The following is a 12,548-nucleotide window of genomic DNA, read 5'->3' on the forward strand; positions in this document are numbered from 1 at the left end:
AAAATCATTGTTAGAATATTTTCTGAAAATCACCTGTATTTAATGTTGTTCTTGTCCCTTAGACCAAAGGATTAAGCAACCTAATAAATCAGTATTGTCCCTTAAACCAAAGGATTAAGGAACAATCAACCCAATAAATCTGTATTAAAATACAGGCAGGATCCATTTGTAATTTTGTATCTTCTGGTACAGAATATATCTAGATCTCCCATTGTATAAATCTAGATGTACTTTTGTATTCTTATTCACCTACTCATATTAATTCGAGGAACTTAACAGATTTTATTAATTTCTTTGTAACAGAACTTCGTTTGAGATCTCTAAAGTTGTAATAATTTTGAATTAGTTTTTGAGCTCTCAGCCTCACCAACTCCAAAATCAATCAAGCCTTTGAATTCTTCGTAGAGTAGAGATTTCTAAGGATTATAATTACTGTTAGGCTTCTGGATTTTAGTTTCGGGTTTCTACTTGTAGTTTGCTTCTGTCTTTCGTCTGTTCACCTTCACAATCAGGAGCCCCACCATTGTGGGGATAATTAAGTAAGAGGGGCCGAGTTCGAGACTACTTAGTACCCACCACTTTCACACATTTGTTCATTCAAATTCTGCATCTCTTTGGCCAATGCTCACGTACTGTCTGACAAAGTGACTGACTGCAGAAGTTCAGTTTGGACAGGTATACGGACCATATTTAAAAGGAGAAAATTTGTCCAGTAGGCCTTGGATTGCTCAGATTTTGAGAAGTTACTATCTTTACTTTGTGTTTCCTGGCCCCAAGATATATGCATGCCATGCTCTTTTCTTTTTTTCTTCTGCTTTGAGGATTGTATGTTGAAACATTTTTCTTTTTTCTTCTTTCTTGCTGAGTTGTTCATGATTTATTGCATCTTGACAAACAAGGAGATAAGAACCAAAGGAGTCACTTTCTGTAAATAGTTTTCAGGAATAAAGGAAGAAATGGAAATGCCTTTGCTAGGTTAATATTCATATAGCTGGAATTAGACTGCATGCTGTTCATGTTTATGCTTTTGTGGCTGTAGAGATTAATTAAGAGAAGCTTCCTTCTCATCCTCTAGTTTTTAGATGTGGGTTTTTGTTAAGAATGCCCAATTTCAGCGAATTTTTATTAGTATCTAATGTTGCTGCTGCTACTGCTGTGTGTATTGATGATGGTTGGAAAGATTCATAGATTGGGAAAAGCTGTGAGCAGATACATAATTTATTGAGTTTCAGTCCTGATAATTTCCAAGGAAGGATAATTCAGAGAGCAAGAATAATGGGCCGCCATTCTTGTTGCTACAAGCAGAAGCTTAGAAAGGGCTTGTGGTCTCCTGAGGAGGATGAGAAGCTCTTGAGGCATATTACAAAATATGGCCATGGATGCTGGAGTGCTGTTCCCAAGCAAGCTGGTATGAAGTTTAACTGTATTATAACAGTCATAACATAAGAGCTTATATTTAAGCTTTTCTTATCTATAAATTTCTTGAAGAGTAATACTAGTTAAAACTTGCAGGCTTCTTAACCTCTTTTTTTATTGGGAGTTTGACAACATATAAGTTTGTCGACATAAGATTTCCCCAGTCCGTAATGTTATTGTGGATGGCTTCTTGTAAGAGCTTCACGAATTTATTTTCTGAAGCTATTACCAGAAGTGATGCACAATAAAATGCAAGCTATTCAAATTCTTCTTTTAGCATCTTTAACTTTGGCTGTTTAAGCTGCTTAACATTCATCTTTTCTTATATATAAGTTTCAAATTGTTTGATAAGATCTTTTTTCATGGTTGGGCAGGTCTTCAGAGATGTGGGAAAAGTTGCAGGCTGAGATGGATCAACTATTTAAGACCGGATCTGAAGAGAGGTTCATTCAGTCCACAGGAAGAAAATCTTATCATTGAGCTCCATGCACTTCTTGGCAACAGGTAATCTTATATCAAGAACTGGGCTTTATAGATCATGAAGAAAGGAAGAGCTTAGCATTTAGTAGTTTAAAGTTGTTGAATTGTGGAAGGATTACTGAGTTAGTTTTATCCCACATACAGGTGGTCTCAGATAGCAACCCAGTTGCCTGGAAGGACTGACAATGAGATAAAGAACTTGTGGAATTCATGTATTAAGAAGAAGCTGAGGCAACGTGGTATTGATCCTGTAACTCACAGGCCTCTGTCTGAGATTAGTGCTGGTGAGACTGCAGGAGGAGGAGGAGATGATAGCAATATCAACAAGGCAGCGACTGCTTCTGTTTCTCTGGATGACAATAACAATAATTTGAAGCAAGCTGAGGATTTGAGGAATGAAGTCACTGATACTGCAGCCTTTTCTAATCCTATGGAACATGCCATGTTTGAATCCCATGAAGTCCTGAGAAATCATCAGGATATAGATTCCAAGGACAGCAGTAACATGTCCTTGAGACAGGAATTTCTTCTGCAGAAATACAACAATGGAAATGACAGCCCTGTAACCTCACTTGCTGATCTCAATTTCATGCAGTTATCAGCCCATGTTTTGAACAATCATCAAAAGCTTTCCTCTTTAAGCAATCCCAATCCAGTTTTATGCCTGCAGCCCCCACTCCAGAGCTCTTGTGAGATCCCCATGGGTGAAAACGAGATTTCATGGTCAGGGCTGCATTGCAAGGATACTGCAGAGAATTTTCTGGGGAATGTTAATTCAGATTTTACAGTTTCAAGTGAGTTTTCTGACAATAATTGTATGATGGGCAATCCATCTCTTTACAGGGCAGGGCCTGGTCTTTCTTCCTTCTTGTATTCTAATAGACTGATGGGCAATCAGGATTTCATGGACAACTCTGGGACTAATTACATGACCAGGGCTCAAACATACTGGGATAATCATAATGTGAGTGGAGCCAGCAGCAGTAGTATAAGTGGGAATAGCAGTAACAACATAGAGGTCAACAATGGCGGCTCCTTTTATGAAACAACAGGCAACATTTGGGGATTGGGTGAAGCAGCACAAGGAGATGGATCTGACATTACTTCAGAAACCGAACTTTTTCATGCTCCATTTTCCAGTAATTCACACGCAATGTATATTACTGAAAGCAAGCCTTTTGCTGGAAATATATACAGTGGAGACAATCACAAAAATGCAGCTGATTGCTCAGTTTCGTGGCAGCAACAGGTAACTGATCCGGCCTATGATAGGGCCTTTACCCTATTATCTCCTGATTTCCAGCACATTGTTGCAGCTCTGGATCAAATATAAGACAGATTTAACTGTGAAAGATGAATGCTAATTATCAAGGATATCACTCAAAATTTTATTTTGTTTTGTTTCTCTGCCCTAACACTGATTACCCATATTATAAGATCTTGGAAACCATGGTTTTTTACCAGAATTGCAGGTTTTGGAGGGTGTAATAAAATTACAGCCATGGGCAGTGTTCAAGTCAAGACATGGAATTTGGTTGGTTCTATGTATATAGGTCAGTTACCAAAAAGCAAAAAAAATATCAACAAAGTTGTTTAATATCTGCAGCCCAACAAAGTGTTGTGAAAAGAAATTTCAAAGGAGTTTTGTGATAGGATCTCAATGTCAGCCCAGATCAATACTTGTTCACTGTTGTTCATATTTGCTTCGATAAATTTGTTTGAAATATTCATTCGTCTCAATTCTGTGTTAATCCAAGTGTGAGATCAATAAAAGCTGCAATAAGTTGCAAATTTTTTAAAAATTTTGTTTCTAAATCGTTGTTTCAAAATGGATTTGTATATCTTTATGTTCTCTATCATTTTGATGATAGATCACGGAGTGTGATCTGAAATGTTATCATTTCCGTGATCCGAAATGTTGATGTAAAAACACTCATACAATCAAATCCAGAAACAACATTCAGATAATTTACATGGATTGTGAAAATCTACTAACTTTGATTTTGTCCTAATAATGAAAGCCCACCAAAATATTAGTTATAAATTCTCATTTCTTTCTGGGATAGTTACAGACATGGACATCTGTGTTTTTTTAATTACCTGATTATAAAATATTAAACATCTATATCACGAGTCTTGTTCCATTAAACTTTTATGCTATAAAAGAACAATTCTCACTATCATTTCTCAAATCTAACTATTTCTATATATTGTCTCATGCTGAAAACCATTTTCCCAAAACAGCCCACTATACAAAATTAACTTACAAAAACAGCTGATTATATCCATTTTATTGCGTTGATGATGAATGGGTTTGCCACAAACGTTTGAAATTATTGGGTTTGATGAATAAGAAGACAAAAATTTATAGTCTGCCGTCACCACAGTAGTAAAGTTGATCAACAATGGAGGATTCATTATAAGCCAAAGAAATGGCTGGCAAGATGAGTAAGGTCGTTAGTACATTAATAAAAATGCTTCACACTTTCAATTATTATCACATGTCATCTGCATCATGGACTAAGATATGCATCATTATGTACTTCTAATAAAAGAAAGTATTGCATATGATAGTACAATTTATATAATTCTCTCGTAGGGTCTTTTCTACATTCTTCTTCTATATCACCTCAAGATAATTATATTCCAAAAGTTACGAAGAATCTCCCAACTACTTATGATTGAAATGCAGTAAACTAATGCCAATTACCGCTTTGCGTACTTGCACAATGAAGACCCACCGACGCTGACCAGTTTATATGTGCATATCAATTCCATATAAATATATAAAAATGAGGGTGAATAATTGCACTTTGCACTTAAGCTTGATTCCAACAATAATAATGAGAGGGAAGAAGGCCAATAAGTCTTCCTAGGGTAAATTACAAGGCTATATGGTAGGATCTACATCGATAAGCATTAAAAAAGAGGACTGCAAGCTTATTGGCTAGTTCTATTAGAGGTTAGAACATCACTAAATTTTGAAAAGAGAATTTATAAGTTTATAAGGTAGTATTCAATGTATTCTAAATTTTGAAAAGAGAATTTGTAAGTTTATAAGGTAGTATTCAATGTATTTTAAATGGTTTGTTTGTGTGACATAATTAAGATGAGACAAGATGTATTGATTTGGTTTTTAATGATAAATTGAAGACGTTACATTAAAAACATTTCATTTTAATATTATAAGCAAAAAGTGATAATATAACTTTTAAAGTAAAAGTAAGAAAAAAAAGCTTAATTATCAATATTTAATAAGAAAGATATAAAACGGTATTATGAATTATTATAATGTTAATTATTTATTATACACTAATGTTTTTTATTAAGGTAAGCAGGATTTTGAAAGGGCCCAAAATCTGTTACAATAAGAAGGATAGAGCATGAAGCAACAACTAAACTACCAAGACACAACCTTACATTGTTAATAGAAACCCAACCAAAATAATGGGATTTTAAAGAAGTGATCTAAAAAAATTTGATTAACCCTAGTACACTAATGTTACATGAAGTAAAAAAAAGATGTTGAACTAGATTAAAGTGCTATGGTAGACGTATTTGTGATTGATTAGATTTATGTTTAGAATATTGGTCTTCATAAGTTTATCAACTATAATCACACATTACTAATTGTTTGATCTTTTAGGTCTTAGTGTTAGACTCTAGTATCAACTTGCAACATGAATCATAGTTTTTGTTTGAACTAAAATCGATTGACACCTTATTGAGTTCCATGTTATCCCAACTACAAGAAATATCCATACTTGTGTGCTAACGTGGTAATTTTTTTTGTAAATGTTATCTATTTTACAATTCTCATTGCACAATGTTACTATCTTTCCAACCCTCTTAAATAAATTGCTTATCCTTGAGAAGTGATCTTAAACATTGCATTCAATTAAAATTGTAGGTGGAAATTTGTTTAACAATTCATATTCTTGTATAAGGTGGGATATATGACCATTTCTTACAAACTATAAATCATGATTAACTGACTCATTATTCATTAGTCTTGTTATAATGACCAAACTTTAGATGAATGATTATGTATTAAAGTTAGTATTTATCTCTACTAATCAGAGTTATTTTATTTTACTTGTCGTATTTAATAAAGATCAAAACTAAAAACATTATTGCAAAATTTAGATGTAGACCAAATTAGTTCCAAATTTTAAACTTAAGAGATTTATCTTCAATACTTTTTATTATAATATATGATTTTTTCAAAATATTTTTTGAGATAATAATAAGGTTTTGTGATTAATGATCATGCTATATCACCGAACATAAATAGAAATGATATTTTTTTTATAAGTGGTACTATGCACATGATGACCCTTAAAGAAATCAATTACTAAACTAAAAAGTACTTTTTAAAGTAGAATTTTTTTTTAATAGAATTATATAGATAAAATAATAATATTATATTTCACTTTCAAGATAAAATCTTATTATAAGAAAAATTAAATCAAATATTATAAGTTAATTATTTAAAAGATGGATCTATAACTTAATTTTTGTCTATGATTTCAATGTTTATAAGGACATAGTGTAGTGGTCAAATTATAATATATTGTGTTGGTCACCAAGGTTGAAGTTCTCATTGGATCATTGACCTCATACAACATGTGCCTTCATTGAGTTGTCTTGCTCACATGATGCATGCCTTCATATGATAGCTATACTTGAAAGTTGTACACATGGTGATAGCACCTTGATAATTGAACCTCCCCAATAATGGTCTCGATGATAAACTCATTGCAAAGGCATCCCCCATAAGTAGTCTCTCCAAACATAGATCAAGCTAGAAGTTTTAGTTTACTACAATTACTGACAAAAAAGATATTCCTAGTCTTTATAATTTTAACACAACTAAGCACACGCTTCTATTTGTTTATAGTTGATAGTCAAGAGGGCCTGATTAACCAAAGAAAATAAGATATAATTTTATTCTTTAACAAAAAAAAAAGAACTATTTTTAATGGTAAAATGAAGAGAAGTGAAGAAATATGTTGTCTTTATGTTTAAATAGAATTTTTTTTATAAATTTCATGTATTGATAATTATAATTATATATATTACTATATAAAAATTCAATATTAGATATATGATTTTTGATAATTTTAGTGATTTTTTATATTTTTAAATAAATTTAACTCTACATCTTGCAATAAGAGTAACGTGCTAGCAAATCCCTTAAAAACACCACCATTCATTCCATCAATAGTAAGAAAAGCTTCGTTATAAATTTTAGTATGGTCAATTCTCAAGTTAGGTATGAGTTAAGTATTATATTTCTTCATTTCATTCAATTGAAAGTTTCATAAGGTTGAATACAATATTAAATAATTATATTTGACATGTTAATAATATTGAGAAAAATAATTATAAAAGAAAAAAGAAAATGATTTCAATTAGAATATAAGACTTTTAATGTTGTAATAGTTCAATTCAAAACATAAAAAGAAAGAAAATCACATGACTTAGAAGATTATATGTTTGACTCTAGATACCTAATCTATGTCATTAATTATATATGTGATAGTCACCCAAAAATTAAACTTTTTTAACCTTCAAATAAACATAAAAATTTTCAGCTATTTACCTGTAAACTATAAAAATAAAATATCATTTTCCCTTACCATATTTATTATACTTCATTCTCAATAACATTATCCATTTCTCCAATTTCAATTTTATTATGCTTCTCCTTTATCATTCTTTGATTTTATTAAGCTTCTCCTTTATTCTATGTAAACAATGATAATTTTAATTCATTCATGGCTGACTTGTGAGTAATTCCTTCATGAAAAAAAGCTGGTTGTTCTTAAAAAGATCGTCTTTTATATAATTGTGGAGTCACCTAGTTATTCTAATTACGCTTTCCAAAGTGTGTGGATCAAAAGCTTTGGATCTTCTCCTAATTCTCCCTCTAATTATTTCAATATTTTTTCCTTACGTTTCCGACCAGTATGGGTTAAAAGTGGCATTCTCATACCAACTTGCTTATGCATGTTTGAATTTTTTTAGCAAGACTTTACTTCACATAATCATTGACGACCATTTCTTGAAAATTAATATGATTGCCTTGAACAATATGAGTAATTTTATTCTTTAAACTTCTTTGGATGCACTTCTTTTTAATCATATAGTTTATGTATTCCTTATATATGTTATATATCGCTTATACCTTTCCCTTAAAACTGGAAATAATATGTATGATTATATTAAGTTTTTACTTGGAAAGAAGTTATGGAGTGCATCCTTTTCTTTTCTTTGTATGTTAAATGCAATTTTCATTATAATTCTATATAATACGGTTTTATATAATATTATTGATTATTTTTAAATTTGAAGTTTTTAATTATCATAAATAAATTTAAGAATTATAAATTAATAATGAGTAATATTGTTTTACAATTTATCAAGATTAATTTTTTTTTATTTTCTTTGTCTTTCATATATTTCTAGATGATTTGTGGTAAGTTATTATTGTCATGTAAGTAAAAAAATGGTTTAATAGACCATCAAACTTCTATATCTAACCCAAAAAATATAGATTTTCTTTAAGATTCTTCCAGCCTCTCATGTATATCTTGTTTGGTTCCCTTTAGAGTTTCTTATTCAAATTTAGAGACATTTCTTCACAATTTTCTCTACTCTTCTCTAGATAATCACTAAGGTTTCTCCTAAGTGGCTTAGGATTTTTCATATCTTCGTCATGAATCAAGAGGATTGGGTTTACTCTCCAATCAACCAAGGTTTTACCATCTATAATATGTGTATAATTCATTTTCTTGAGGATAATGTAGCTTAGAAAATTCAAGTGGGACATTGCACTTCTTCTATTCATCTAGTTGGGTGACCAACATGAAACTGAGTTGGCCTTCATGTCATTCTAATTATGAAAGATGTCCAAATTGGTGGACCTTTTTGATTAAAAAAAGGTATTTGATGGGCTTGGGAAGTTATGACCCATTTCTTTCTTTAGAATAGTTATAATTTTTGTACCATTCTTTCCATGAGCTAGAAAAAAAAATAAAAATTATTAAGATCTATTAAAATTGAATTTTTTTTTTATTAATTGACCTTAGATATCTTTAAGTTGAGAACACAAGCATATGCCTGAATTTCTCCTGTTCTCAACTAACCTCACCATAATAAACATGTGGCTCCATTACCATTAAACTTTACCTGTTCCACGACCAATATTCAATCCATCTTATTTAAATGCAAACATCTGAAGCAGGTGACAAAATATATGTATGAAAAACCATCAGAGACCAATTAGGTAGCATTTTCATTTAAAAAAAGGAAGCCACTCAGTTATTGCGATCCTCTCTCCATTGAAGGGTTAGAAGGTCTAAAGTATAAGATGTGGGAAAACAATAATTGAATTATTCTATTTCTTTAGAAGCATGAGGTACACATTGCATATAAATTATGAATTAAAGTTAAAACAATTCAGGTCAAACTTGCGTAGCAGATTATATTTCAGATTAAATTTTATGTGTCACCTTTAGAATGAAAAAGGGGTACAGCACAATGCCTTAAAATATAACTCTATGAAGAGATTGACCCCAATTAAAAAATGCCCAAATTTGAGCAGACATACATTAATTTGTTTTGCCCTGAAACAGTGATTTGCAAACTGGTTAAAATCTTTCATCCTTGCCCCAATTGCTCAGTGAAGGCCCTCCTTTAATGTGAAAGGATTGAAGGAGAAAACCACTTATTTTGTACTAGCAATTTACATTGAAGCCATTCTGACTCTGTCGACCACCTTTTAATGATTTTACAGTAATCTGATAGTCATAACCGTATTGTCTGTAGTCTGGTAAGGGACCCATGAATTCTCTTTCATAGAATTCATTTGCATGCCCAGCCCACCTTCCCAAAAATCAGAAATCTTCTTATTCAGTGAAATCTATATATTTGTATTCAGTTTGAGTCAATGACATTAATATAAAAGTACAGTCGCCTCCTGAGGATCATGTGATCCATTTGCAAAATGTCTTCTCTCACTGTGTAAACAACCAAGCAGCAACTACTTTTCTGAAATATAAGTACATAAGTTTTTGCCATGATTTAGATTGCTAGCAGCATAAAGCTGAACGATATACACAGGCTGTAATGTTTTTGAACAACAACTACTATTCCAAAATCTAAGTACATAATATTTTTGCCTTGGTTAGATTACAAGCAATATAAGATATAATACTCATCTTTGAATAAGTTGTGGTCATTTAACAATTAAAAAATAAGATTATATATATAAAGGTGGGTTTTTGAAAGGGTTCAAACTTTTTTCTATAAGGTGGAATAGATAGACCAATGAAGTTTTTTTTAATTTTTTATGGAGGTCTACAAAGTAGTTTTTGCCATCCAATATGGGGTATCCATTCCGCCAAAATCGCCCGGGGCACGATCTCGGCCTCATCCCTTAAGATATCAGAGCCATGCACTCAACAAGACTTGATCCCTGGTGGGCTCATTTAGAGCCTTTCAACTTCACCAATAGACCAAGGGCCCATTGACGACCAATGAAGTTTTACAAAGCAATCAAGAAGCAACAATGGAAATTACTCGCACTAGAGCTGCAAAATTCAAACTAAGGACACCAAACAAACAACAAGGTGAATAAAAATAGGATGAAGCCAATCAAAAATCTAATCAAGCGATTTAAACCCAAAGATCTCAAGAGAGGTCTAAGTACTTGCCGCATTTCTTTCCACTAAATGATCCAATATCTTTTTTTACTGATAGAACTGTTTTGATTAAACTTAAGAAAATCACTTATATATGGCTTTTGTAGTTAAACAATATAAAATATCACTAGAGGAAGGGGCCTGATTACCATTCATGTTCCAAAAACTATTCAATGGATTTCACTAATTTAAAGTCCACTAGAAACAAATCTAGTGGGCCAATAGCTGCCCATTAGTATACCCAATAGCTAGAAAACACTATAGTAATTAGAGGAATTGTACAACTTTATTAGTACCAATAGCACACGAAAACTGGGGCATTTGTGCACAACTATTGGATCGGCTGTGAAAATTTTGACCGTTACACGCATAATGAATCCCACCACGTTCATTGTAACTATGGAGAAACCAAAACAATAGCTATGAACACTTAAATCACATACAAAGAAAACCCAAAAAAATCATCAAAACCTGATATATCATTTAAGATTTTAAACTATACGACTATTATTACCCTTCTCCTATACACTATTTACCAATAAATTAAGAACATGTAGCATGCAAGTGCAACAAGCTCTACAACAATTAAAAAATAAAATTGTAGACATGTTTAAGTCCTTATTCCTTACAATTACCCTGTCTTGTATACTGCAAGTACGGATTTAATTACATTAATTTCATCGACCCATCAATACAGTACGTAAAAACAGTTTATACGTCTTAGATTGTGGTAAAATATCTCATTATTCTTCATGATGTCTTGATCGTTAGTCAATGAGATGGGCTCATTTTGTCGACGATACAAGTCAATTTATAGTAATAATAGCTGCTGTAGAGTACAATTTATGTGAAAAGTGCAGGTGATCGTGCCATCGCGTATCATATCATTTTATTTAGTGGTGGGGTTTAGTTGATGAAATCATTGTTTTTTCTCATTTTTAACGAGGTTTACACTTGAGATTGCTTTTATTTACCATGGAACTTCTCATTCAAATCAGATCAGATCATTATCGACCCATTATTTAGCTCACATAGATTTTTGTTAAAATATTCTATCAATCGTATGCATCAAATTTCTTCATGTAGAGAGTGCAAGTCTAAAGGTTAAGTTGGGACAAAGTATTTTTTTATTTTATATTTGTAAATGTTTAATAATGAACAGTCAATGAGTTGAAGTTAATGTATTAATTATCAAGTTAGGAATGGGTTTCACATAAATATTAGTACGTTGGTTACAACATATTAGTTGTTTAAATTTTTTCAGAAGAATACTTAAAGCTTAAAGTTTTAGTTGTGACGTTATCATTTTATATTCCAAAAAGTTTAATAATGAATAGTTTGTGGGTTTGTTGATAATTAAAGATATTGATTTGGAAGTTCACTTTTACCTTTAGGTTTTGATGTAAAAGCAATCTATAGAGTTACTGTACCTTGAGTACAGCATAAGAGTCGATTAAACCTTTTGAGAAGTGGAAGTCCAAAATTCATGCTTCAATAAGAATTTTTGTTATTTTATATTTCAGAAAACTTTAAGATAAATTTTAAATAACACATCAATTATATACGTGAGAACGAATCCCACATAAGCAACGGACATATTTCTAAAACATACGACTATTCAAATCTTTTCTGATAGAAAGTGAGAGTCTGAGACTTATGCTACAACAAGAATTTTTATTATTTTATATTTTAGAAAACTTTACAATAAACGCCAATAGATTTTAAATAACACATCAATTATTTACATAACAATCCAAAATCGATTTCACATAAACAACCCACATTATTTAAAACAAACTGAATTTTTTTCCTCACATTTAATTAGCAAAACCTAAACCCACATAACATTCTATGTCTTTACTGTAAGATAAAAGACCATGTGAGAGTAAAACACTGATATTTTACAGAAATAAAAAGAATATGTTGGCTTGCTTTCCACGCAAC

The 12,548-nt window shown here is 31.5% G+C and overlaps 1 protein-coding gene across 5 annotated transcripts; it reads left to right on the forward strand.

Annotated features, from left to right (window-relative positions):
• The first annotated feature begins 313 nt into the window (after positions 1-313).
• LOC131074135 (transcription factor MYB20) lies at positions 314-3,698 on the forward strand. 5 transcript variants are annotated; one of them, XM_058010707.2, is made up of 5 exons: positions 314-675; positions 1,181-1,408; positions 1,791-1,920; positions 2,041-3,145; positions 3,361-3,698. In XM_058010707.2, exons 2-5 carry the CDS (start codon positions 1,276-1,278, stop codon positions 3,382-3,384), a joined length of 1,392 nt encoding a protein of 463 aa, XP_057866690.1. In that variant the 5' UTR covers positions 314-675; positions 1,181-1,275; the 3' UTR covers positions 3,385-3,698. The 5 variants fall into 5 exon arrangements, with proteins under 5 accessions (XP_057866690.1, XP_057866688.1, XP_057866687.1 ...); XM_058010705.2 differs by having other exon boundaries at positions 321-742; positions 2,041-3,698; XM_058010704.2 differs by having other exon boundaries at positions 322-675; positions 2,041-3,698.
• Positions 3,699-12,548: the final 8,850 nt, after the last annotated feature.

The sequence above is a fragment of the Cryptomeria japonica genome, chromosome 4 (assembly GCF_030272615.1).
Source record: "Cryptomeria japonica chromosome 4, Sugi_1.0, whole genome shotgun sequence".
In the NCBI taxonomy this organism is placed as follows: Eukaryota; Viridiplantae; Streptophyta; class Pinopsida; order Cupressales; family Cupressaceae; genus Cryptomeria; species Cryptomeria japonica.